Raw genomic sequence first — 27742 nt, 5'->3', positions numbered from 1 at the left:
ATTATTCTCGGCCAGTGCAATAAGCTGTTACTAGTGGAAGATGTATGGGCTGAACATCCATTGGTCATTATTTCAAGAGAAGAGAATCTAAACTTTTGGACCTCTTACTTTTTGGAGATTTGGTTAGCCCTTACTACTGTATGTTCTTTCCTTATCATAGCCCAGCGAACAGGTTGAAATAATGTTTAGAGCTTACCACTTCTTTCCATTTGAAACTATGATATAGCACTTAAAATACATTATCTGGTGCTTTTCAATTATGCAGATTACATCTTATGTAGAGCCTTAAGTGTTTGGGGAATTGCTTGATTTCCTTTAGAAACAGGGTTTGTGGGCCTGTGCAAATTTGAAATTGCTTGACGGCACTGGGTGTGGTCAAGAGGAAGTTAAGATTTTAAGAGCTGTGTTGTGCATTTGATTGTGTTTTTCTTTGTTTCTTGTAATTGGAGAAATGCATGTCCTGTTGGTTTCTGCTGGTGTGTCTTGCCCTGAGAGTTCTATCCTGGCAGAAGGCAGGTGGAGTGTAGGCCTTAGACCAGGTGGGCATCAAGGGCCTGTCTGAAAACCAGTGGGTCTGTTTCTATTGCTGACTTGCTGTGCCGCCTTACGTACTTGCAGAGCCCCTGGGCCTCACTTTTCTTTTCCGTAAGATGACATCATATGCAGTGCTCTCTAAAGCCCCTGTAGCTCTAATGATCTGTAACACTGTAATCTCCAGCTTCCATTAAACGGCTGTGAGCACAGTAAGGAGCCAGTGGACAAATAGCACTGGTGCTGTATTTCTATCACGGTGCTTTCTCATTTCCCAAGGGTTTCCCTCACCTTGTTCTCCAACCTTCCCAAAGACTGAGGTGTCTACAACGGCTAATTTCAAACTAATACACTAAAATGTAGCAACTAAGCTTTGAGACAAGTCTCATTCAGTCACCCAAAAGCACCTAATTTTACCCTTAGTTTTGTCAGGGTAGTTAAGGCAGAATTTCTTCCTCGTTTCCCTTCTTCAGCCAGCATCTCTAAATCCAGCATCTCTAAATCAGCAACCTGAAGCTATGCAAAGAATTCAATAAAGTCTTTTTAAAATCCTTGAATTATTTTGTCTCTTTCATTAAGGATTTTCTGTTTTTCTTAAAAGGCCAACACCTTTCCATTCTTCACTATAATGTTGATATTCTTTCTTTTTTGACAGAAGAAGGTTCAAGCTTGGAGGAAATTGGCTTTAATTGGGGAGAATATCTGGAAGAAACAGGTGCAATTGCGGCTCCTCACACGTCTTTCAAACATGTACGTAAAGCATTTTGTCCCCTTCTTCTAATCTGCGTTAGAGGGTTGGAAGTGAATTTATAGAGAGATGCCGAACAACTGATGAGAAGAAGGGAAGGAATATAAAAGAGGGGAATTCAGCCAAGATTTCTTAGAAGTAAAGAGGAAATGTGGAAGGTTGGTTATTTTTCATGCAGGTAAGATGGACCGTGCTCTTGCAACTTGACCACGATGGGTTTGGCTCCTGAAAGCACATTGGCCAGGAAGACATCTCATCTAATCTGTGGCTGGGCTCAGGGTGGGTGCTCAGTGTGAGTGAGACTGTGTGTGCAGTTTTAACTTCATTATGTGCCTAAGAAAGGAGCCCTGGTGGTACAGTGGTTATGTACTTGGATGCTAACCAAAAGGTTGGCAGTTTGAACGCATCAGCTGCTCCATGGGAGACAGATGTGGCAGTTGGTGTCCGTAAAGGTTACAACCTTGGAAAGTCTATGGGGAAGTTCTGCTGTGTCCTGTGGGGTCTCAATGAGTTGGAATTGATTCAATGGCAGTGGGTTGTATGCCTAAGAAAGCAAAATTAAATGTGGCCCTTGCCTTCTAGGCATACGGTCTGAGACAGGTAAGGTTAATTTGATAAAAAACCAGAGAACTAGGCAAGTAGCTGTAATGTGTTATGTCTTCTTAGTACTTTGCTTTATATTTTTATCTTGAAATGACACATAACATTTTAGAGACATTTGTAGATTGATGAATATTTAGGAAATAACCCTGAGTATTCAGAAAACATTTAAATCAAATGAAAAAATCACTTTCATCAACAATATTTCTTCCAGTAAAGTCTGGGAAAATAAAAAAACGAGTTTTTATCAGATTTTTGCTTAGGCATGAGATTTTGGTACTGTATCATTAGCAAAGAGAAGACCGAGTTTCCAGAACCCAAGATCTTAGGCATTACTATTGCTTTAACGGAAATAAATTTTAATTCTGAGAAACATTTTCTTACTAGGCTGCACAGGGCAAGAGATTTAACCAGAGTATTATGAGCAGACTGGAGTACTTTCTTAACCTTTTGGCTCCTTTGCTGACCCAGAAAGTCAAGATTTGGTTTCTTTATTTTAATAAAATACTTGATTCTTTCTGAAGGTTAAATGTCCTTTTGAAAAGGAATTTAAGACCTTTCTAAAAATTTGTGTGACTTTATAAATGTAGATATTTCCATTTCTCTTTTTATATTGATACACGTAGTAGTATAATTACTAGTTTATTACAAATGTGATTGTAGCCATTTAGTAAAATCAAGAGCCAAATATTAAAACATAGCAAAACTCCTCCGGGTGTACAGCATGGGTATCCTCCAAAAGCCTTTTTAACATTTACATCTTAAGATACTGTGATGATTTGTTGGTTTTCTTAAGACATTTTAGAAAGAGGCATCAATGGACAGCTTTTTTATTTTTACTTTTTTCTGCACCAAGAAGTTATCAGTATCTCTCTGTATGGAGTCACTCCTATTCTCTTTAATCCAATCAATTCTCCCATTTCCCTTTCAGTCTCAATATAGTATCCTGGAGGAGAGGGCTAAAGTCTTTCCTTCAGGGTTTAGAATCTTACCAGGCCTATATGCTGAGATGAAAAGGAAAGATAGCATTGGATCTATAGACAAGTAATTTATAATCCTATTATCTCCTTTAAGCAGCCACTTCTCACGGACATCAGATATGTTAGCTTTGGAATGTTATTTTCCACCAGACTGGAAAGTTTTTTTTTTGTGAGGGTGGAGTGGGGTAGAATTGGTAAATGTTAGTAGGCTATAATTGGGGCCCTGGTAGTACAGTGGTTAAGTGTTTGGCTGCAAACCAAAAGGTTGACAATTCAAGTCTACCAGCCTCTCCTTGGAAACCATATGGGGCAGTTCTACTCAGTGCTTGGCTCCTAACTGAAAAGTTGATGGTTTGAACCTACCCACAGGCTCCTTCATCTGTAGAAAGACCTGGTGATCTGCTTCCATAAATATTACAGCCTAGAAAACCCTATGGGAACAGTTCTACTCTGTCACATGGGGTTGCTGTGAGTTGAAATGGACTTGGTGGTACCTCACAACAGTGAGTGACCCTAATTAAAAAAAAAAAAAAAATACATTCTTCAGGGCTGTGCAGTTCCGCACAGTAGCCATGGGTCACATGAAGCTATTGAACACTTGAAAATTCTGTAGTCCAAATTGAGATGTGTTGTAAGCGTAAAATATACACTGGGTTTCAAAGACTTCATTCTAAAAGAAGAACGTAAAATACCTCATTAATATTCTTAAAGTTGATTACTTGGTAAAATGGTAATACTTTGGATATATTGGGCTAAATGAAATGTATTAGTAAAATTTCATTTGCTTAGCTTTGCTTTTTTAATGTGACTACTAGAAAATTTAAAATTACATTTTTTGGCTTACATTATATTCCATTAAAAAAAACCTGTTGCTGTTGAGTAAATTCCGACTCATAGGGACCCTGTAGGACAGAGTAGAACTGCCCCATAGGGTTTCCAAGGAGCGGCTGGTAGATTTGAACTGCCAGCCTTTTGGTTAGCAGCCATAATTCTTAACCACTGCATTTCTGTTAGATATTGCTACTTTAGGGAAACAAATACTGTTTTTAAATCTGGTGTTTTTAATAGTTCTTGGAATCTTCTGCGTGCATGTATCTAGTATAATAATGGTGTTCCTATATGTCTTATTCTTTAAGGTTGAAATCAGCATTCAGAGCAACTTTCAGCCAGGAATGAAATTGGAAGTTGCCAATAAGAACAACCCAGACACGTACTGGGTGGCAACCATCATCACAACGTGCGGGCAGCTGCTGCTGCTGCGTTACTGTGGTTATGGGGAGGATCGCAGGGCCGACTTCTGGTGTGATGTGGTGATAGCAGATCTCCACCCGGTGGGGTGGTGCACACAGAACAACAAGGTGCTGATGCCCCCGGACGGTAAGCTCTGTGCACCCAGGCAGCAATCTGGCCATGTTTCAAAGGCTTTTGAGTTACAAGCAATCATCATTTTTAATTCCTGTAATCACCGTGGGGACAGAGAGAACCTTGTAGACGATCGATGACTGCTTTAGTAGAAGAGTCTTCTCTGTAGAAACCGCTTCCTGAGTTTCATTACCTAGAGGGCACCAGAGCGAGGGGGAAATGGGTGCTTATTCAGATGTCAGAGCTGGATTTGACAGTTCAGCCAACAGTGGCCTTTAGGAGATGAAAGCTTTTAAGCATAATCCCCAAATTGCTTTTTGAGGGTAGGAAAGGAAGACTGAAGGGGTGATAATGATTGAGGTCTTGTTTTCTCTTTGCTGATTGATGATGTTACTTTTCTTTTGCTTTAGAGATTTGACATTTTGAGCAGTACCATAAAAAAAAAAGTACCATAGAACATCTTAAATAAGCCTCTCTAGTAAGTTTTCATCTGTCTGGTGGTGGAGAGACTGTCAAGGTGTGAAACATGTAGAAAACCAAACAGATGAGGAGAAATGACATCACTCTCAAGGGAGTTGTCAAAGCTTGTGCAGATAAGATCAGTTTCTTTGCTAGAAAACAGTGGCTCTCCACTAGGGCAATGTTCTTCCCCAGGGGACGTTTGGCAATGTCTGGAATCATTTTGGGTTTTCACTGCTGGGAAGGAGAGGGCGTGTGCTGCTGGCATCTAGTGGGAAGAGGCCGTGGATGCTGCTAAACATCCTACAATGTACAGAGCAGTCTCCCCTTCTCACCTCTCTGCCTCCCACTCTCCCCACCGCCGCGACAAAGACTTTATTTGATTCAAGCTGTCAGTAGTCCGGAAGCTGAGAAAGAATGAACTGCATTTTACACATGCATTAAAGAAACTCATCTGATCCTATAAGCGAGAATCACTGAATCACTAGATATTTGAATCTCAAGACCTTATTCTCTGTTTGTTTTTATGATGGTGGCAACAGTTGTACTTGAAAACTTTTCACACTAACTCTCGAGCTTGTGTAATATTTCCTTAGTACCTAGCTGTATATTTTTATTTTGAATTGGCAGTTTAGTTTTGAAATAACATAGAAAAGTAAGTTTTAGAGTTTTCTACACCATTTCAAAATTAATTTTGAATTTTTTTTAAGTTCTGACGTAGTTTTTCTGATTGGTGGCTCTTACTATACTTTGCTATGTGTAATTGAAAGCCTGCTAAGGAGGATCGTAATAAACGGCAAGGAGTTTAAGAGTTGCATTTGGTGGTGCTGGCATAACTGGACATCCATCTGCACAAAAATGAAACAAAGACCCATACCTCACTCCATGCACAAAAACTAACTCAAAATGGATCAAAGACCTAAATATAAAATCTAAAACGATAAAGATCACGGAAGAAAAAATAGGGACAACGTTAGGAGCCCTAATACATGGCATAAACAGTATAGAAAACATTATAAAGAACGTAGAAGAAAAATTAGATAACTGGGAGCTCCTAAAAATCAAACACTTACGCTCATCCAAAGACTTCACGAAAAGCGTAAAAAGACTACCTACGGACTGGGAAAAAGTTTTTAGCTATGACATTTCTAATCAGTGCCTGATCTCTGAAATCTACATAATACTGCAAAAACTCAACTGCAAAAAGACAAATAACCCAATTAAAAAATGGGCAAAAGGTATAAATAGACACTTCACTAAAGAACATATCCAGGTAGCTAACAACAGATATATGAGGAAGTATTCACGATCATTAGCCATTAGAGAAATGCAGATCAAAATTACAATGAGATTCCATCTCGCTCCAACAAGGCTGGCATTAATCCAAAAAACACAAAATAGTAAATGTTGGAGAGGCTATGGAGAGATTGGAACACTTCTACACTGCTGGTGGGAATGCAAAATGGTACAACCACTTTGGAAATCGATTTAGCGCTTCCTTAAAAATCTAGAAATAGAACTACCATATGATCCAGCAATCCCACTCCTTGGAACATATCCTAGAGAAATAAGAGCCTTTACGCAAACAGATATATGCACACCCATGTTTATTGCAGCACTGTTTACAATAGCAAAAAGATGGAAGCAACCAAGGTGCCCATCAATGGATGAATGGATAAATAAATTATGGTATATTCACACCATGGAATACTATGCATTGATAAAGAACAGTGAGGAATCTGTGAAACATTTCATAACATGGAGGAACCTGGAAGGCATTATGCTGAATGAAATTAGTCAGTTGCAAAAGGACAAATATTGTATAAGACCACTATTATAAGAGCTTGAGAAATAGTTTAAACTGAAAAGAAAACATTCTTTTGTGATTACGAGACGGGGGAGGGAGGGAGAGTGGGAGAGGGGTACTCACTAATTAGAGAGTAGATAAGAACTATAGGTGAAGGGAAAGACAGCACACAGTACAGGAGAGGTCAGCACAATTGGACTAAACCAAAAGCAAAGAAGTTTCCTGAATAAACTGCATGCTTTGAAGGCCAGTGTAGCAGGGGCAGGGGTCTGGGGACCATGGTTTCAGGGAACATCTAAGTCAATTGGCATAATAAAATCTATTAAGAAGACATTCTGCATCCCACTTTGAAGAATGGCGCCTGGGGCCTTAAACACTAGCAAGCGGCCATCTAAGATGCATCAATTGGTCTCAACCCACCTGGATCAAAGGAGAATGAAGAACACCAAGGACACAAGGTGATTACAAGCCCAAGAGACAGAAGGGGCCACATGAACCAGCAACTACGTCATCCTGAGACCAGAAGAACTAGATGGTGCCCAGCTACAACAGATGACCGCCTTGACAGGGAACACAGCAGAGAACCCCTGAGGGAGCAGGAGAGCAGTGGGAGGCAGACTCCAAATTCTCATAAGACCAGACTTAATGGTCTGACTGAGACTGGAAGGACCCCGGTGGTCACGGCCCCCAGACCTTCTGTTGGCCCAGTCAGGAACCATTCCCAAAGCCAACTCTTCAGACATGGATTGGACCGGACAATGGGTTGGAGAGGGATGCTGGCGAGGAGTGAGCTTCTTGGATCGGGTGGACACTTAAGACAATGTTGGCATCTCCTGCCTGGAGGGGAGATGAGAGTGTGGAGGGGGTTAGAAGCTGGTGAAAAGGATAGGAAAAGAGACAGTGGAGGGAGAGAGCAGGCTGTGTCATTAGGGGGAGAGTAATTGGGAGTGTGTAGCAAGGTGTATATGGGTTTTTGTGTGTGAGACTGACTTGACTTGTAAACTTTCACTTAAAGCACAATAAAAATTATTAAAAAAAAAAAAAAAGAGTTGCATTTGGGTAACATTTGTATGGATTGAATCCAGTGCTTTGGCCTCAGCTAAGGTCTGGACCGCTTATAGTCTCAGGAGAAAGAGAAGAGCCTTATTTCTTTCCTTTTTGCTTTGGGTCTCTGCACCTGTTCTTTTCTGTGCTTGGAACTCCTTTCCTCCCCTGTCCCTCAAGTTACCACCCCCCTACCCCAGCTGTCGGATTGTCTGTTTCTTCTGCTAGAAACCAAGGTCAAGCCCTGTCCCATGCACACACGGCCTTGTGTACCTCTAGCCTTGACCGTGTTTGCAACTGTACTTCCCCTGCCTTATTTCTTAATTGAGTTATAATCCACATATCATGAACTCACCTTTTAAAAGCATACAATTCAGTGGTTTTTAGTATATTCACAAAGTTGCGCAACTATCACCACTATCTAATTCCAGAACGTTTTTAGCACTCATGAAAGAAATCTCATACCCATTAGCAGTCAATCCCCATTTTCTCTACCCCCCTCGCCCCAGTCAACCATGAATCTACTTTCTGTCTCTATGGATTTGCCTCTTATGGACGTTCCACATTAACAGACTCATACATTTTGTGGCCTTTTGTTTCTGGCTTCTTTCTTTCACGTAGCATAATGCTTCCGATGTATTAGCATCTCATTCCGTTTTAAGGCTGAATAGTATTGCATTATATGGATATGTCACATTTTGTTTTTCCACTCATCTGTTTATGGACATTTGGGTTCATTTGAACATTTAGTTGTGTGGTTCTTTGCTTAGAGTCCATTTTACCCTCTGGACAGTAAGATCCATGGGTGTGGGGACCTGGTGTTACCCCAGTGCTAACACATACTGCCTGTGCTTGAAGAGTTTTCAGTAAATATTTATTGAGTAATTGAATGATCTAGTGACAAAGGCTTAAAATGCCAGTAGATGCCCTTAAGGAAAATAATCAGTGCTGTTATCAAGGCACGCACTGCCTTAACTCCCCTTAACCTTTCTTCCTTGCATTTTGAGTCAACATTGTTTGCATCTTTATATCTGAGATGTTATTTCTAACATCTGTATTGAGGGATACCTTTTCAGATGAGTGCTGTGGGTGTTGCTAACGGGTCTGGCTTTATTAACTCCCATTCTAGTTCTGTAAAAGCAGATAGTCAGTGAAGAAGTTTTGTGTTAAACAATACACTGTAATGCTTTAGGTAATGCTTGCTTAGCTTAGCCCCAGACCCAGCCTACATTGGCTATATGTGACACTTTTTGAGCTGACTTTCAAGTAAAACAGTCGCTGAGGTAAAAAGATAGGATGTAACATATGATTATTTAATTTTCCCGTTAGTTCTGAAAGCAGTCCTGGTGGCACAGTGGTGAAAGCACTTGGCTGCTAAACAAAAGGTTGGCGGTTGGAACCCACCAGCCACTCTGTGAGAGAAAGATGTGACAGTCTTCTGCCATAAAGACTTAGAGGCTTGGAAATCCTATGGGGCAGTTCTGCTCTGTCTTGTAGGGTCTCTGTGAGTCAGAATCAACTTGATGGCAATGTTTTTATTTTTTTTTTCTGGGTTAGTTCTGAACTATAAACCAGTCTTGATGGATTAATTGTACTGATAGAATATTGGAAAAATAACAATTCTTAGAGAAGCAGAGATACCCCAATCCCCACTCTGCCTATGAATACTGTGTAGTCAGAGACCCATGTGAACAGAACGACACTCACGTAGAGGGGCATGTGTTGCTCAGAAAAGGCAACAACTTGACCACCTGTGGTCTCAAGAAGGAGAAGAAGATGCGCACACACACGCAGGAGGGCACAGACAGATGTTTGTTTATCCCGGGAGACGTACATACTCGGGGGTGCAGAAAGGGGATAGTACAGAGGGAGAGAGAGTCAGGCTCTGCCTCTTGGCTGCAGCCCCTGCCATGTCACTGTCCTTGCTGCTGGTGCTTTCATCATCTCACTCGTGACCCTTAACGTTTGACACGGTTGTAGCTAAATGCCCTTGCAAAGGATGTAAGATGGCTTCACTTTATAATAGATTTCTCTAGTGAATAGTTGTAGAGAGAAGTTCCAGGGAACTGAATTTTAACACTCTTAAGAACTAATGGGCTCATTTGGTAAAAATCCATGCTGCTCTTTGAGAACAGGGCCTAGTTTACTAATCAATTCTCCTTTCTTCCTTGGATGAAAAATGTGGCAGCAGTCACAGTTTCAGAAGCACCATCAAATTTGTATCTTACTGACTTGTGCTATTAGGCAAGACACAGATACACTTAATATGACAAATTGAAAATGAAAAATGGGAAAACCCTGTAAAAAGGGAAACCAATCATTCACCATTAATGTGACTGAAAGGTGTAAAGTCTGTTTAAACAATAGCAGGTTATGCTAATGTGAGGGTTTCTTTATTGCTCTTTTTAAAGAACTTAAAAAAAAATTTAGTAGCTAATCAATATGACTTGGAAATCTGTAGTACAGAGAACAAAGTCAGGAAATAGCAGGTTCATGGGGCAAGAGGTTTTATTGATTGCTGTAGTACAGGATAATTATTGCTCTGTAGCCAGCGGCGGCAGTTGTTCCAGAGGGAATAGTAGAATCTATTTTTTGAACAAGTATTCTTGTTTGTGTGGTTTTCTGTCCTAGAGAGCTAATATCATTGTAAATTCTGCAACTGTACTTGGTCGATCTTTGTTGCGGTTAGACTTAAAAGGCATCACAGAATATTAACACGCGTTACAGCAATCCGTGACCCACAGTGCTTTCGTTTGGGAAGCTCTGTGGCGATAGTGAGGTTTTCTTACTGATCCTAGGGATCAGGGTGGTATAAAGGGAGAAGCATTGTGTTTAGAGCCAGGAGATCTGGGATCTTATCTTGCCTCTACCATTAACTTAGCTATGTTGGTGAGTCAACTCCCAGATTTCTCATCTTTGAAGTGAGGGGGTTATGGTATATAATCTCTAAAGAGCCCTTTAGTTCTGAAATTCCTTGGTTTGTGATGCTTGTAGAGGAAGGCAGGAGTGGGTGTTACCGTTCCTGTTGTATGCATGAGCCCTGGTAGCTCAGTGGTTAAGCACTTGGCTGCTAACCAGAAGGTCAATCAGTGGTTCGAACCCACCAGCTCTTCGAGGGAGAAAAATGTGGCAGCCTGCTTCCGTAAAGGCAGTCTGCTGCCTTGGAAACCCTATGGGGCAGTTCTCCTCTGTCCTGTAAAGTTGCTATGAATTGGAATTGACTGGATGCCAATGGGTTTATTTATTTTTGTGTACTCAAAGGCCAGGAGGGATGAGGAATGGGATTTGTTTTGGAATTAAGATCCATGGAAGTCTAGCCCAGGAGTCTATGGAGCACAGAAGAAACATTTCTAAGTGGCTCTTGGGGGTGATAAAATTTTAATGGAATAAACTAGGTTAGGAAATTGCTGTGAGTGCCTGTAACGAAGACTTGTAGGTTGTTCCCTGTTAAAATCAGAGAACTAAGAGTTATTAGTCCTTGACTGAGTAGTTAGGGGAAGCTGAGTTGATGAGCATGTGGATGACAACCTCAAAATATAGTTGGACTGAGCAAGGGGGTGGGAGTGTTCGGTGATTTTGCCCATTCTGTTCAGTGGGAGAGGGCTACCTTTCCTTGTCAGACTAAGGCTGTAGCACTCAGTATTTTAGGGATGTGTTTGCATTATCCAAAGTAGCCTTATATTTTCTGATGTCACTGCATTGAAAGAGGGGAATTTTATTACTTCAGGTGCTAGTTTTACAAAGCATGCAGAGTTCTTTACAGTCCCATATATTCTTGCCTTGCTATTTTAAATTAATTTTTGAATTAATGTGAGCTGTCATTACTATGCTAAATGTTATGAGGAAGGAAACAGCTCAACTATATGTTATTAAGATGTGGCTCCAGTCAGCAGTAAGAGAACTCCATTAATAAGGATGTATTTAGAGAGACCTGGTTTTAGTGGCCAATTGGCTGTTCAAAGAGCAGTGTTCCTACTTACAAGCTAATCAGTGCTAATCTTTCATATTAAAAGTATTAAGAAACATACTACTTTACAGCATCACTAAGTACAGTGGAGGATTCTGGCTCTTAATAGAGGAGCAAAATGTGAAACGTTTTGGCTTTAGTAAATCAATAAGGTCTGATTTATTAATAAGCACATGCAAAGCTTTCAAAGGGCAGCTGCCAAATAATTATTGTTTATGGGGATAACGTAAGGAAATCATTTAATCCAGCGACTGTTTCATTGTTATTTATTGAGAAGTAGCAATATTACCTCTTCATGTCTCTTCGGGCTGGGCAGTTTTGGGATTCTAGCAGATGCCTGCTGGGTCTCTGGAAGAAATGGTCCTGTAAGATTGCAGGTAAATAGGTATGATAGTGCAGATCCAGGTAAAACCCCTTGGCTTGTGAATGGAGAGCTATTTATGTGTGCTTTTTATTGTTGTGATAAAAGTATTGGAATTACAAGGCCTTTGGAATCATGCCAGTAATTTTTAGTTTCCCCATTATTAAAATTTCTGTAATTGGAATTGCAAACTGAGTAGTCTTGCCAGAATGACTCTATTTACCATTCAAAGTTGAATCAAAATTACTGGAGTTGGTTAATATATAATTTATTCGAATAAAAGAATGTTTATTCATGAAGTGTTAGGAGAAAGTGTGAAGATGGCCTTACGTTACACGGTTAGATCCTGCCAAGTTATACAGCCTGGTCCTAGGACTGTTTTGGGCAATTGGTGTTTTTACTGTAGTTAGTTGTAAAATAAGAGATACTAGTAGGTGGTGCATGTGACTGTGGGATGATTGGACAGCAGGATTTACCAGTCTCTCTAGTTGCCGTCAGCGGATTCTGAGTCACGGAGACCCCATTGAGTGTGAGGACAGAACTGTGCTTTGTAAGGCTTTCAATGACTGACTTTTCAGAAGTAGATTGCCAGGCTTTTCTTCTCAGGCACCGGTCAGTGAACTCGAATCTCCAACCTTTAGTTTAGCAGCCAAATACATTGATGATCATTGTTTAACTGTAGACTCTGAGCAAAATTGGATTGTGTTTGACCGTCAGGTTTTAAATTTGTTTTTTATTATTTAAATACCGTTTAAATAATATTAATGAAACCCAAACAGTCAGATTATTTTCATTGGCAGTCTTAATTTGTAACCGGAAGTCCATTTGTTCTTTAAGAAGAAAATTAAGAATATAGGTTAAAAAACTTGATATGCAAAATTAAAATCCTAACTGGCAGCTCAGAGTTGAGGAAAACAGACAGAGGCTCACTAAATATTAGATAACCTACGGCCGTTGAATCGATTCCAATGCGTAGGAACCCTATAGGACGGAGTAGAACTGCCCCAGAAGGTTTCTAGGGCTGTAATCTTTACGGAAGCGGACTGCCACGTTTTTTCTCCCGTGGAGCTGCTGGTGGGTTTCAATCGCCAACTTCTTTGGTTAACGGCCAAGCGCTTTAACCACTGCGCAATGAGGGCTTGCTAAATATTAGATAGCTTGATGTGAAAAGAACACACACACATACACACACACTGTTAAAAGAAAGGATTGTTGTGTGCCACTGAATTAATTGACTCATAGTGACAGAGCATAATACAGTATAAGACAGAGTAGAACTGCCCAAAAGGGTTTCCTAGACTGTAGTCTTTTTGGGAGCAGACCGCCAGGTCTTTTCTCCCACAGAGCCACTGGTGTAGGGCCATGTTTTACATGCATGGCAGTAAATGAACTAAAAGCCATAGTAATGTATTAAAAAATGAGTCCTATTGTCAAAAGTCATTCTTGACAGTGGTGTGTGAAAGAAGGAATATTCAGGTAGGAAACAAAGTAATCTCTTCTCTGTAGGTACTTACTGGACTTTCTAGAACAGTTCACCTGGTTTTGAATCTTATCTGATCGGGTGGGAGAGCCTGTATGGGGATTCTGCAAGGTGTAGACCTGCATGGACTTGGCTTGTAGGGACGTGTGTGTGTGTGTGTATTTAAAAAATATTTTAAAACAATTTTAGCATCTACCACTTGACAAATCATGTCATTTACATTTAAGTCTCTTAAAAAAACTTGCAGATGTAGGCATGTTGGGCTGCATGTCACGTGACAGCTGTTGGCTGGGGCACCTGCCTCTTCGAGATTGTCATTTGTTTGCTCTCTGGATCTTCTGTCCCCACTCATCTTTCTTATCTGCTTGGGGGCCCTGTAGGCATCTGGGTTTATACCCCACGTATCAGGCATGGAACCAGGCATCTGGAGATGGGAGTTACAGATGTCCTTGTGCTGCTCTGTGCATGTGACCTCAGAGGTGTCATCTAACCTTGCTGAACTCCAGAGCCTCATCTTACAACATACCGAAGTACACCAGATGATTGCTAAGATGTCTTTCAGCTCAAAAAATGCTCTAATTATAAGAATTCAGAAAAGAGCAAGAAGTGAGATTTATGAAAGGGCTTTTTTTTTTTTTTCCTGAAATAAATAGGCTCTATGAACAAAAGCCTCAGAAACTGTGGCCGTTTAGCCTGCGGAATGAAAAAAACAAAGCGAAAAAATGAAGACAGAGTTAATGGTCCTCATATAAATCAAAAACCTTTAATCAAAACCTTTGAATAGGTAATGGTAAATAGCTATTTGTTCATGAGTAAAAAATCAGATCTTTTCTCCTATAAATCCCTGGTTGGTGTTTGTATTAGTCTTTTGACACTGAGTATATATAACATCAGGAAACCCTGGTGGCTTAGTAGTTAAGAGTTGGGCTGTTAACCAAAAAGTCAGCAGTTGGAGTCCACCCAGGCGCTCCTTGGAAACTCTGTGGGAAAGTTCTGCCCTATCCTGTAGGGCCACTATGGGTCAGAATCGACTTGATGCCAGTGGGTTTGGTTTGGTTTGGTTTGGTTATATACCACCAGGAAACCCTGGTGGCATACTGGTTAGAGCTACATCTGCTAACCAAAAGGTCGGCAGTTCAAATCCACCAGGCGCTCCTTGGAAACTCTATGGGGCACTTCTATTCTGTCGTGTAGAGTTGCTAGGAGTCAGAATCAACTCAATGGCAATGGGTTTTATATACTAGCAAGGAGCCCAAGTGGCATAGTAGTAAGGTTCTTGGCTGCTAAACGAAAGGTCAGTGGTTTGAACCCACCAGCTGCTCCACAGAAGAAATGTGGCAGTCTGCTTCTGTAAAGATTACAGCTGCGCTGCAGTTCTACTCTGTCTTACAGGGTTGCTATGAGTTGGTTTTGACTCAACGGCTAAAGGTTTTTTTTTTTTTTGGTATATACCATGAAACCCTGGTGGCATAGTGGTTAAGTGCTACAGCTGCTAACCAAAAGGACGACGGTTCAGATCCATCAAGCGCTCCATGGAAACTCTATCGGGCAGATCTACTCTGACCTGTAGGGTCGCTATGAGTTGGAATTGACTCGACGGCAACGGGTTTGGTTTTTTTTTTTTTGCCATGAGTTCCAGCTGCTGTTGAGTTGACTCCAACTCATGGTGATCCTACATGTACCAGAGAAGAACTGTGCTCCATAGGGTTTGCAGTGGTAGGTTTTTTAGAAGTAGATCCCCAGGCCGTTCTTCAGAGGTGCCTCTGGGTGGACTCTAACCTCCAGCCTTTGTTAGCAGTCAAGCACATGAACCATATGTACCACCCAGGGACACACTCCCTTGATCATTGTCTTACACAGTGAAGAAATGAATCATGAATTGTATCATGCTTATATCATCATAGTTTTCCAGTGAAACACAGTTTCTGTCATCCATAAAATATTTTTATTGTGTGCTTACTATATACCAAGTGACTAGGTTCAATCCTAGCCTTCGAACAACCTTCTAAAGAAACTGATACTGTTATTTTATGTTTGAAGAAAATGTGGCTGAGAAAGGGTAAATAAATTGCCCTAGGTCATATAGCTTGAAGTAGATTTTAGGCTAAGGGTGAGTCTTTCCAGTTTGGAAATCAGTGCTTTGAAGATAGCAAGGGGTCAGTAAATATTTGTTTATTGATTAAATTGCATCAGTAAGACTTTTTAGAATGTTCAGGCTTGAAATATTAGAAACATCTTGCTTAGAAAAGTTGTAGCATTGGCTTCTTGTGATTCTTAAGGATAGGGTCCAGAATGTTTTCCATTTTGTCATTTTCAGAGGCAAATAAATGGAAGAGATGCTTCCTTGCCAAATGGTAATCATGAGATTATGTAAAGTTATGTAAATTGTATCAGATGCTATTTGGGTTTTTCTGCGCTTCATGAAAACCCTAAGCACAAAGCAGTGACTGTAAGATTTTTCTTTTCAGTGTTAAGTCATAAATGAATTTATTTCTCCTGCTTTTTAATCCATCAACATATGTAATTTGTATCAAGTATGTGCTTAATTCTGTGTGAAATATGAGGGTGAGTTAATTCTATGTGTTTCCTTGGGCTCTTGTTCTGAATTTTTTCTTCGTTGTTAAATCCTTCGTTTCCTGAACTGTCAGAGCCCCAGTCCAATCTGTCTGCTCCTTTGCACCCCGCAAATTCAGGGATCTTGGCTCTGACCTGCTCCGGATTCTGATAATGATGGCCTTGGATATGTGAAGGCTTAGTCCTATCCAGCCCCAGGTTCTGCTCTGGGTTGTTGTTGTTGGGTACCGTTGAGTTGATTCTGACTCCTAGAGACCCCATGTGACAGAGTGGAACTGCTCCATAGGGTTTACTTGGCTGTAATCTTTACCAGGAACAGATCACCAGATCTTTTCTCCCGCAGAATGGCTGGGTGAGTTCAGACCACCCATCTTTGGATTAGCAGCCGAGCGGTTAACCATTGTGCCACCAGGGCTCCTTTGTGCTCTTGGTGGAGCTCTTTGCTTCCATACATGATCCTAGTGTAGATCTTCCAAGCAAAGTACCATGTCACCTTTAAACAGACAGGTTTTTCTTGGCACAGCTTGCCCTCTTGGGATCTCTGACTATTCCTAGGCCTGTCTCTGCCTTGTTGAACTTCTTTGTTTCCTTGTGCTGAGCCAGGAGCTCCCAACCCCATCTGTCCACTCTCTATCGTGTCTCTGAACTCTGTCTATCCATTTCTGTTTCTGCTCTGGCCTCCTGAACAAGCCTCTGACTCGATTACTGCTTATTACTAAGTCTCCGATCATGGCTTGACATTCCAGGACCGTGCTTCCTGCTAGAGTCCTTCAGCTTCTGTAGGTCCTCCAGAGAGTCTGCCTTGTTTGATCACAGCTCTAAGAGAATGATTGGCTTGTAAACAGGTTGTCTCCTGAGCTTAGAATTGCGCTAAAGCTTAGTGAATATAACTTCAATTCAGAGTTCTTTTTGCTTAGGTGTTGTGATACAGAGGTGGGTTTGGTATGGATTCAGAGTTACAGCTGAGTCAACAGACCTGCTATCCTCTGGTATCATCTTAATACCTTCCCTGGAGCAGGAAAGTTTTATAGTCACTTATAATTGCTACAGTAGTTTTTGCCTTAACAGACAATATTCAGTTGATATCTCAGAATATAGATGTTCTCAGCAGAAACCTCTGGTAGAAACCAGTGGAGTAAACATAATACATGGGTTACCTTTAAATTCTATGAAAGTATAAATGCCAATGTGAAGGGCAGAGATCTCTTGAAAACCTACATGAAATGCGTAGGAAGAAGAGGCAGAGATACATAATACAGTTCATAGGCTTACTGCCTAATTTTCAGTAGTACCATTAGGGTTTATTTAAGGAGCTGACAGAACACTTCTAAATTCTGTGCCTATTTGTATAGCTTCTTGCAACTCTCTTAGTGCCCATTGGGATTCTACTAATGTGAGTGCACTTTGGGATACAGAATTCTGTGGCATGTGTTTTAAAAGATTGTAGCTAATGTGCCTTCACAATGAATTGCCTTCAGCTTCATTGAGGGCATGTTTAACAACTATATAGCCTGTCTTCAAGTCTGAGAAATAACAAATGTATAAATCAGGATATCATAGACCAGTTGTCTTTGATGTTAGCACTACACTTAAACCTGTGTGAGGATGGCCTGGGCTCTTCCTTTTTTGGTAAAAATATATACCACAAAACATACACCACTTCAACAATTTGTATATGTACAATTCAGTGACATTGGTTACATCCTTAAAGTTGTGCCACATTTCTTGACAACCTTTTCTACACTGTTTTACCATCATTAATACAGACTCACTGCCTCCCTAAGCTCCATGCGAGAATGACCTGGCGGTATGATTCCGTAGGGATTATAGCCAAGAAAATCCTACAGGGCAGTTCTGCTCTCTCATATGGGGTCACTGTGAGTTGAAAATCAGTTCAGTGGCACCTAACAACAACAACAGCAACAGATATGACATACATGAAGCATGACTTTAATTTTTTTACGTTGGTAACTGGACATTAAATAGTAGAACTGTGAACAGTTTTATTTTTATAAGCACATTTAATAAGATTAAATTCCAAACTAAAATTTCTTGTATTTACTGATTATAATTTATATTTTACTTTTAATTTTAATAGATAATTTAGAATATGTAGAAGGAAAATAGCTTTGTGAAAATAGCTTAAAATTTTGATTTTTGCATTTTCTTTAAGTTACATTTTTGACAAAAGTATTTAAATTACGTAGACTGCATAAAATTACATTTTAGTTTTTTAATCCTTCAGATGATGTCTCTCAGTAGAACACAATTATGGGAAAATCTTGATCTTTAACTATGTAGGTAATGATTTTGGTGAAATGAATGCAAAGAAAATAAGCTTTATGGAGTAAATTCACAATAATTTATGAATTATGGAAGACTTTATTATTCATTCAGATATTCCTGGCTCACCAACTGAAGACCCAGACAAATGTCATAATAATTAAATTTAGTCTTCTTTGGTATTTTGCCAACTTTCAGTTATATATAAACCATAGCTTTTTACATATTTTTTGATTTAGTCATTATGAATATGTATTTGCTAATGTAGGAGGGTAGAATGTAGTTACTTAACAGCCTGTTTGCTTGGATAGCAACTGTGGAATATTTAAACCTATTGTACGTGGGCCTACATTGTACTCTTGCCCTGGGCCCTATAAATGTTACAGGTAGGCCTGTTAAGAGTTTTCAAGTTAAGTTTCTCATGTCCCCTTGTATACAGGAAGTCTTTTTTCTTTTTCTTTTACATGAAGTCCTTCTAAGAGGTACTTGGGCATGGGTAGATTTAGGGAGTCGGTTTCCAGACCCTCAAGTTCTGTCTCTTTCCTAAAATTGATCTACCTGAGACTGTACTACTGTGTTCTTTCCTACCTTCCCCATCCCAGTCATCCTTCTCCTGTTTTAGAGAGGGATCTTCCCATGGTGCATTGCCCTGAAGTATAAACACCTTTGTGGCACTGAACAAAATATTGGTGTTTGGAGTAAATCCTCCCTATGTCAGAGAGCTTTATTTAAGGTCACATAGCTAGTACGTGCCAGAGCTGGGATTTGAACCCAGGTTTGTCTGATTTCAAAGTCTGTGCCCCTTCTGCCACACTATGCTGCCTTTCTCAAGTGAATCCTCCTTTACTCAAGGCATCTTACCTTCTCTCCCAGCCATGGTATTAAAATATAAATGTTTATTTTTTAAATGTTTCATCATCAGAATTTATAATGTATTTATGTTGCCTTGATCAGAACTAAAAATAATTTTAATAGACCAAATCAAAAGAATATTTTTAGAACTTAGAGCTTTATAGTCAGAGAAACTTGAAAAAAATTAATTGTGTACCACATTTTTGTTGTTGCGAAGAAGTAGGATAGGATGAGTAATAAAAAGACTTTTGGAAGTAAAAAGATCTTACATTAGGATAAGCGTCTGGGGAATGTGGAATGAATCTGTGATTTCAAGGCGAAAAAGAAATGCTTTATGAGTTGACTGTTAAAGTAGTGGGTGTTCATGTGTTTTTTAGAATGCATGATGGATGGTATCAGATCATTCTATTACGTATGTTTCTGGGACTGACAGAACAATTTTATTTAAAATGTCATATTTACAACACATAGGAAATTAATCCTTTGCCACTATCTAAATGAATGAAAACTTTTATAATGCCAAATCAAAAATGTGTGAGGAGGGAGTATTAATTTTTCAAAATTCTTTTAAGGAGACATGTGAGCAAGAAACCTTGAAGACCAGTGCCATAGACAACTATGTTGAATGAAAGATGTTCCGAGAAGCTGATTAATTTCTCTTCCTTTCTAAGGCTGATAGTTGGCTGTGTAATCCAGAAGAAGCATGTTCATCCTGAGTAGTTGCTGCGTGAGCCTTGTGAATTTCTTAAATATTGTGAATGTTCTCCCCACTCCCCACACACACACGGTCATCCTGGAGACAGGATGGGATGAGATGTAACCTGTCCTAACCCATCCTTAACCTCTTGCCTCTCCTTATTATGGTTTTTCACAGATGGGACTTCTCCACAGCCCTTCTTGTTTACCCATTAAGACATTTTTTTCCTCATAATTTAGGTGTTCAGTAGTTTTCAGGGATTTTAGAGAATTTATCAAAGTTGAGCTTTTCAGAGTTCAAATTTAGGTCACTGGATTCAGGTTCTTTGTTAATAAAGGAAACTAAATCTGGAAGAAAGATCGTGGATTGATGGGTAAAAATTCCTTCATGGCTACCAGCAGGTCTTTTGGTCCGCAAACTGTATTGTTGTCACACAAACAGACACGTTCTTATATCACTCAATGAAGAGTTACTCATGGAGGTTCTAATGTGCCCTGTATTTCTTCGGTGGGGTTACAGAGTCTAGAGTTGTTATATGGCTTAGTTTGGAGTCCCTGGGTGGTGCAAATGGTTGAACACTTGGCTACTAATGGAAAGGTTGGCAATTTGAATCCACCCAGAAGTGCCTTGGGAGACAGACATGATGGCCTACTTCTGAAAGGTCACAGCCATCAAAAACCCTATGGAACACACAGTTCTACTCTGAAGCATATAGGGTCACCATGAATTGGAATTGACTTGGCAACAGCTGTCTTGGTTTTCTTGGTTTTATATAGCATAGTTATTATTAAGTATCATTATTAAACCTTTCTTATAAGCACATTTGTAATAAAATAAACTTATTGCTGATGGCATGTACTCCGATGAAGTATTTATTTTGGGAAATGGATGTTTTGTATGCATCTCCTTGTAGACTTCCTTGTTGTTGGTCTTTTTGCTTTGGCATTTCATTCTTGGCTTTGTATGCTAAGAGGCGTTGGACGTTAATTTGAAATTCTGATTTCTAGAAACATGGGTAACCTCTCTTTGTCTGGAAACATCTTTGAGACATCACTTCTTTTTTTTTGAGTTTTAAAACATACCTCTTTTATGTTAAATATTTTCAAAGGGTCATTAGCCTATGGTGGAAATTTACAGAGCTAGAGGCTGACCTGGCAGTGAAACCCTGACCCCTAACTTCGGTGGCGATCTGCCAGTGGCTAAATTGAAAGGTCCCTCTGGACTGTACTCTGCTGGTATTTAAATGAAATAAATTGCAGTTTCTAGAGCTGACCTCTGTGTAGTAAGAGCACTCTTCAGGTTAGCGGGAGAGTGCCTGGTGTGAGTCAGACAGCCTGGGCTAGTGTTCAGCTCTGCCTCTTGCTAAACATAACCTTGGAACTTAGCCTCTGTGCTTCACAATTTCCTCATCTTTAAAATGATAAATTAATACCTGACCTTGCTCTCTTTCAGTGGTAGTGTTAGCAGCAACTTTGATGGCAGATGCAAAAGGTCTTTGTAACCTGTAGACCGCTATAAAGTGTGAAGGATGCTCATTGCGTTTCTCTCTTTTTGATGTAAGAAGGGCCTAATGGTCCTCCCCTAATAGGCAGTGACAAAGGGAGGTATGAATAAGGAAGTGCCAGCACTCTAAGATGGGGAGCATAGAATATAGCTGCAGAAGGCACAGTGACGTCTTGCTTAGCTGATATGTCCTCAGCTGTATCAACCCTCCAGCAGGCTGATAAAGAACTGCCTTTTTTTTTCCTGCGATCTTGGAGAAACTTGGTCATACCTCCTTTAAAATAGTTATTTTTTTTTCTTGTGTTACAGTTACTCATGGATAAATCTATTTTACCTATTTGATTATGAAAGAAAGACCTCGTGAATGTTTTGTAATCAGAAGGATATATGTTGGATCCACATTCGACTATTTAACTAAATGTGTGGAACTTGGACTAGGTACTTGATATCTAAACTTTGTGACCTTCACATCTGTAAAATAGGGATAATGATAGCTTCCTTATAGGATTGCTTTGTATGTTAAATGTGATTTGTATAAATTCCTTAGGTCAGGGCTAAGACTGTAGAAAGTAATGAATAACCCGCCTTGCGACCCTGTAGGACAGAGTAGAACTGCCCAATAGGGTTTGATAGGGTTTCTAGGGAGCAACTGATGGATTCAAACTGCTGACCTTTAGGTTAGCAGCTGAGCTCCTAACCACTGTACCACCAACGGTCCAAGTAATGAATAAATGCTGTTTTTTTTTTCTGTCTTTGTCCTTATGGTTAAGGATGGTATTTTATTTACCTTTGTGTTTCTTACAATGCCTTACACATAGTGAAAGCTTCATAGTTGTTAAGTGGATAAAGAACAAAACTTCTGAGTTAAAAACAAAACAAAACTAATTGGTACTAGTGTATGCAAGTTATTTATTGGACACCATTTTTAATCTTACAACACTTATGTACAACAATCACAGTTACTTGATTTTGAAGACTAGTACATATCAGAAGCAGCAGATTAGCAGGGATGAGAAGACCTGCTAGTCATACCTTCTTGTATCAACATATCAATGATAATTCGTAACCCAGTTGCAAGGGAGGAGAAGGAAAAACTGGAGAAAGTAGGTATCAAGGTAAAAAGGAATAACAATCTAATACCATTTACTATATATAGGAGCAGGTAGTCATATCAGTAGGTCTGGAGGGTATGGAGTTGTTATATAGTAAAGTGTCAGCTGCTATATACTAAAGAAGAATAATTGCTTTATATGACTCTCAGTCTTTAAAAAAGCTTTAAACTTTTGCTTTGTGTCTACCAAATAGGTGGCAACAGCAAAGGCTAACCTCAGAGGGTTGTGGTGTGGAGAAACAGAGATTGTAAAGAACTATTACTCTTTGAAAGTTAGATGCTCTATGAGTTGAATGCATTATTACTATTATTATGGTAGAACTCTTCTACAGTTCCCAGAATCAGAGTTTGAAATAGTCTTTATTCTGTCTATTTAAAAGTGGTAAAACCTTAAGCCAGTACAGTGAGCCTATAACCTAAGGCTATTGACTTGGTACACAAGTAATAGTTTTTAAAGATTCTTATATTTCAAGATGTAGTGAGGTATGCTGGTTAAATGCCTATCCCAGGCACTTGGGACAGGCATTTAAAATGTAGCCTGTGGGGCGGGGGACAGATATTGGGGTAAGTGATGGTTATAGAGTAAGCTGACCTGGAAGAGGTGGCTGGGTGGGTCCAAAGTTGAGGAAAAGCTCTGTAGATGGTTCAGGTAAGTGTTGTGATTGGCTTTTTGAGATGAAATATTAAGGTCATATCAGGTGCCTAGTGTGTTCAGGTCATGTGCTCTTGGCCTGGTGAGTAAGACTGGCAAGAACAAAGCAAGACCCTGATCAGTAGGATGGGGCCCTTGGAAAAAATCTAGAGCCTAGGATTGGGCACTAGGCCTAGAAACTTATTAGTAAGGGTCGAGGCATGATCTGACCTAGCCAAAGACGGGAAGAGAGAGCTTTGAAGTGGGACAATGTGATGAAACTGCCCGGGGCCCTGAACTGATGGCCTAAATGAGGCAAGCTTAGAGAGGAGCAGGTGTGTGGTACCTCAGTAACAATACCAGGCTCTTTGGTCCTGGCTCTGCGTGACTAATTTCAGGATGTGCGTGTGAGAGGGCTGCTGAGGTAGTGATACAGCCTTCCTGCTTTTTTGATAAGTGGCGTACACTTTTCGACTTTGACAGCAGCAGTCCTTGAAACACAGGTGTCCTAGATTGGCAGGGGGGTGGACGTCAGTGGACTCAATTCTGAGGGGCTCAGGAACATAAAAGCTGGATAAAAGAGGTAGGGACTGAAAGCCGTGAGATTCCCAGCAGCATTCCAGTTATGCCATCCTGTTGTTATATCTACTTTAAACACTAGGTGGTGGTCCTGGAACCAAACCTGGGGCTATTTTTAGGATTAAACTCTTAAAGGCCACAGAGTTACATAGCCAGTTTAGGAGATGATGCTGAGAACTTCACTACACATTCCATTCCATAAAAGTTGGAAATTAAGCAACAACAGCCTTTATTTATTGAGTGTTTTAGATGATTGTCACGTTTATGATCTTTGGGTCTAGGGAAGGGATCTGTGATTCTCCTTGTTGATGTTGATTCATTGAGGAAATTTAAAAATGGATAGAGAAGTTCATAAATATCGTAGATCCTGGGGACTGTAGAGCCAGAGGGAAAGCTGAGGAGCAGAGAGATGGAGAATGGAGAGTAGACGGCACTGGACTGAGATCTCCAGGTGTTTGATATTGAGCCCAGTGCTTTTTTCACTTCAGTTCCTACCAGTCTCCCTTGCGATTGTCTCAACTTTTTCATGATGATAAGATGTTATAGTGCGTCAAAAGCATTTAAGGTAAACGCTGACATGCAGATGCGATAGAAATAACCAGGTGCAGTGAGAACTTCAACGTACCAAAGACCTCACTTTTAGAACAGGTCAAATAGCCCTTGATTTGTAGACATTACCTTTTCTTCGACAAGGATTTATTTCAAGGGTTTAAAAAAAAAAAACAAAAAGCCTGCTTTCCAAAGATTAGCCCAATCTAGATAACTACAACAGCTTTAAGGATAGAATGTTATACAGAATAAGGCCCAACTGTTCGGCTTCAGTAGTCAGCCTCTTATTTCTAAGGAGCTTTAATCAAAGAGAAGTGCTGCAGATTTGAAAAGAAAGGTGATTTTAAGGGTTTTCGTAGTTATTTTTCTGATTATCTCTTATCAACTAAAAAAGTGTTATGTGTAGTTGACTAAACAATGCACATTTTTAAAAAAAGCCCATAATGACATATTTATACAGCAGTTACAGTCTCCAAAAGTTCATCATGGATCATAGGAATAAATTGTAGCCATTAAAAACAATTCTGTAGTTATTTTTTTTTCACAATAGACAGTTATGTCAAGTCATTAGCATCTGTTCATCTGATTTTTTTGGAAGCTACATGGTATCTTTTGAGGCTGTCCTAAAGCAAAACAGCTCCCCTAATTCATACCACTTCCCCTACCACCCTCGAACATAAACAAAACGAAGCTCTTCAGAAATCTCCAAAGAAAATAAAAATGTATTGAAAAGTTCTGTTCTGATTTAAATGTTTTATTGTCTTTACAGAAACCCAGTGATGATCTATATGCCTTGTTTAGTCTTTGGAATAATGTTTAACCACAGATTTGCTTTGTGAAATGAAGAAAGCAATCCCGTTCTTCATCTGTACATCTAATATGTAATTTGTTAGCCCATCAAAATTAATTTTAGATCCCTCATGTACAAGGATCTTTCGATTTATAAGTACTGTTAATGGTCCTTTCAGTTAAGTGTATGTATTTATGTGCCGTTCTAGGGTGGATTTCTGTGAAGGATTATGCAGAGAGGATGTTAACATAAATAACCAACAGCAAATAAATGTCAGTTAAAAATTCTATTAACATAGCTGGTAGCTGTCCTTTAACATTTTAAGTACAGTATGTTTGGATCCAATTTAATTTTCTCAAAATGCTTGCCTGTGTAGTTTCTCTAACTAAGCTTTCTGCCAGCAGAAGAAACCCTTTTACATTTAAAAGAGTGTAGCTTTATTCTGTATTCATGTGAATACTGAGTGTTAAAATATTATAAAGATTTTTAAGTGGTTTTTAAAAACAAGGGGATTTCATCATTTTTTCTAAGTTTTCTTCTTTCTAACATAGGGGTATCCTTTCTCCTTCCTAGACCTTCTTTCTTTCTTTTTTTATTTTCTCAAAATTTCCCTTTTCTGAGATTTTTAAATTTATTTTTATTGTATTTTAAGCTTATAGCTCATTTGAGGGGCTCGATCACATGGCTTATATATTAAGAAGCAACTGAAGTTACTATTACAAAAAGGCCCCAAAATCCTGAGGCTCAAATTAAGTTAGATGTTTATCGCTGTCTCCTTCAACAGTAGTGAGTAGATCAGGGATGGTGGGGTGCGTCTGTTCCATTCCATTTGGTTATTCAGGCACCGGGCTCTTTGCATTTTATTGCTATGCCACCTCTGAATGTTTTACACAGCTGCATGGCAGAAACTTGATTCACTTCCACATTCCTCAAAAAAAGAGGAAAGCCAGAGTCCAGGGTCAGCTACTTGCATCCCATTGTCCAGAACTTAGTCACATGGCGTTATCTAGTTGGAAAGGAGGCTGGAAAATGTACTCTCTACCAGCAGTGCCCAACTATGTAGCTATAACTTCCAGAGTGGGGACGAGGCAGGGTAGGGAGACTTCTTTTACCAAAAGAAAGTAGGGGAGAAAGGGTCCTGGGAAACAATTAGCAGTCTCAGCCACAACTCATTTAATTAACTTTAAAGTTTTTTTCATCTTTGGAAAATATCTCAAAGAAAATATAATAATGCTTGGAATATAAGACCAAAGAATTTTTTTTCTTTGGGAGTCAACTTGCATTTTTCTGTAGTTGATACAGTATCTTACATTTTTAACTTGCAGTATTTGCTGTTGATTTAATAGGATATATACTTTCCCCTCTATTCACTTTTCGAGAGATTAATGGCCTGCAGTATTACTGCCTTTCTACTAGGTGGGATACACCACACTTTTCACTGTGCTTTTAATTTGCATCACAACTAGAATAGCATATAAAATCATTTACTACTTCTGGATTTCTGTGTACTTACATATATCATAAGGAGCCCTTGTGGCGCAGTGGTTAAACACTTGGCTGCTAACTGAAAGGTTGGCTGTTCGAACCCACGAACCACTCTGCGGGAGGAAGATGTGGCAGTCTGCTTCTGTAAAGATTGACAGCCTTAGGAACTCTATGGGGCTGTTCTACTCTGTCCTAGAGGGTTGCTATGAGTTGGAATCTACTCGACTGAAACAGGTTGTTTTTTTTAAATATGCATATCATATTGGGTCCAAATTAATTTTTTAATTCTTTCTTAACTTGAATTTATCAGGTATATATGTACAGTATTTTCAAGAGACCGTTTTAAAAGACTTGTTTTTTTAAAAATAAGAGTCCCTTGTTTACACCCACGCATACAGTATCCTGTTTCTTGAGGTTAACTCTTTTAAACTCTTAGATGAGTACAAGGGATCAATAAAAGTCTCTCGTCAAGATACAACGTCATAAAATTTTAGAACATTGGGGACAAAAAGATCCAACAAATGTACAGAAAGCAAAAAAAACAGGTCAGATCCAAGACTGCTGTTTTAAAATATTTTGATTTAATTACATCGTACAAAGGGATAAAAGAGGAAGTTATGTTGTGTGCAGTCGAATGTTAGACTCAGAATTAGGTAGCAACTCCTGCCATTTGGACTTCAGTTTTAAAGTAAGGGAGAATGAGGAAGTTTGGGATGTGAAGACAACAGAGTTACGATGTTCAGTACCTTTTTCCTTTTTGCCTTAAATATGGTGAGAACGTAGTGCTCAGCTACGTAGTGGTCCTTCATTCACTATTTAATAGCGTCAAGTACTATTGTTGACACTAGGAGTTAAATGGTCAACTAAAGAGAGGAGATTTTCATTTCCATAATATTTGCATTCTAGTTATTATATAATTGATGAAGGGTGAATACCATTTGTGCAAATGATAAAGACCATGTTAAGAAGACATATCTGATGGAGGTAGGGGTCCTGGGGAAGACCAGACCTCCATGTCTGTGGTTACTTACTACTGGGTACCTTGTTGATACTCAAACTGTTTAATACTAATGATTCCCCCCCTCCCCCAATTTTTTTTTTAAATCTTTTATTCTATGACTAAATCATTATATTAGTCTACAACTATTTTTTTGGAATCATTAGTTTATTAAACTGTGATTTTCTTATTTTGGTAGTAGATAATTATCCATTTGAAATGGTCTTGAAGGGACTTGATAATGTTTAGAAAGGTATTTTGAACCTGGAAATTCTAGAATCTGGAATTTGTCTCTTATAAGACACTAGCTGGAACCCTGGTGGTACAGTGGTTAAATGCTCGTCTGGTAACC

General features: G+C 39.5%; 1 protein-coding gene across 7 annotated transcripts in view; it reads left to right on the top strand.

Annotated features, from left to right (window-relative positions):
* SFMBT2 (Scm like with four mbt domains 2) overlaps nt 1–27742 on the top strand; it is a 265533-nt gene that overhangs the window by 40196 nt on the left and 197595 nt on the right. For 5 of the 7 annotated variants that reach the window (XM_023548940.2, XM_023548942.2, XM_023548944.2 and 2 more), the window contains exons 3-4: nt 1187–1281; nt 3996–4236. In XM_023548940.2, coding sequence (XP_023404708.1) covers nt 1187–1281; nt 3996–4236 — 336 coding nt within the window. Of the gene's footprint in view, nt 1–1186; nt 1282–3995; nt 4237–27742 lie in introns of those variants that run through there. The other 2 variants (XM_023548945.2, XM_064284837.1) reach the window with 2 other exon arrangements.

Source organism: Loxodonta africana, chromosome 4 (genome assembly GCF_030014295.1).
Source record: "Loxodonta africana isolate mLoxAfr1 chromosome 4, mLoxAfr1.hap2, whole genome shotgun sequence".
In the NCBI taxonomy this organism is placed as follows: domain Eukaryota; kingdom Metazoa; phylum Chordata; class Mammalia; order Proboscidea; family Elephantidae; genus Loxodonta; species Loxodonta africana.
The sequence above is the reverse complement of the archived record's forward strand: the minus strand, read 5'-3'. Positions and strand labels throughout refer to the sequence as shown.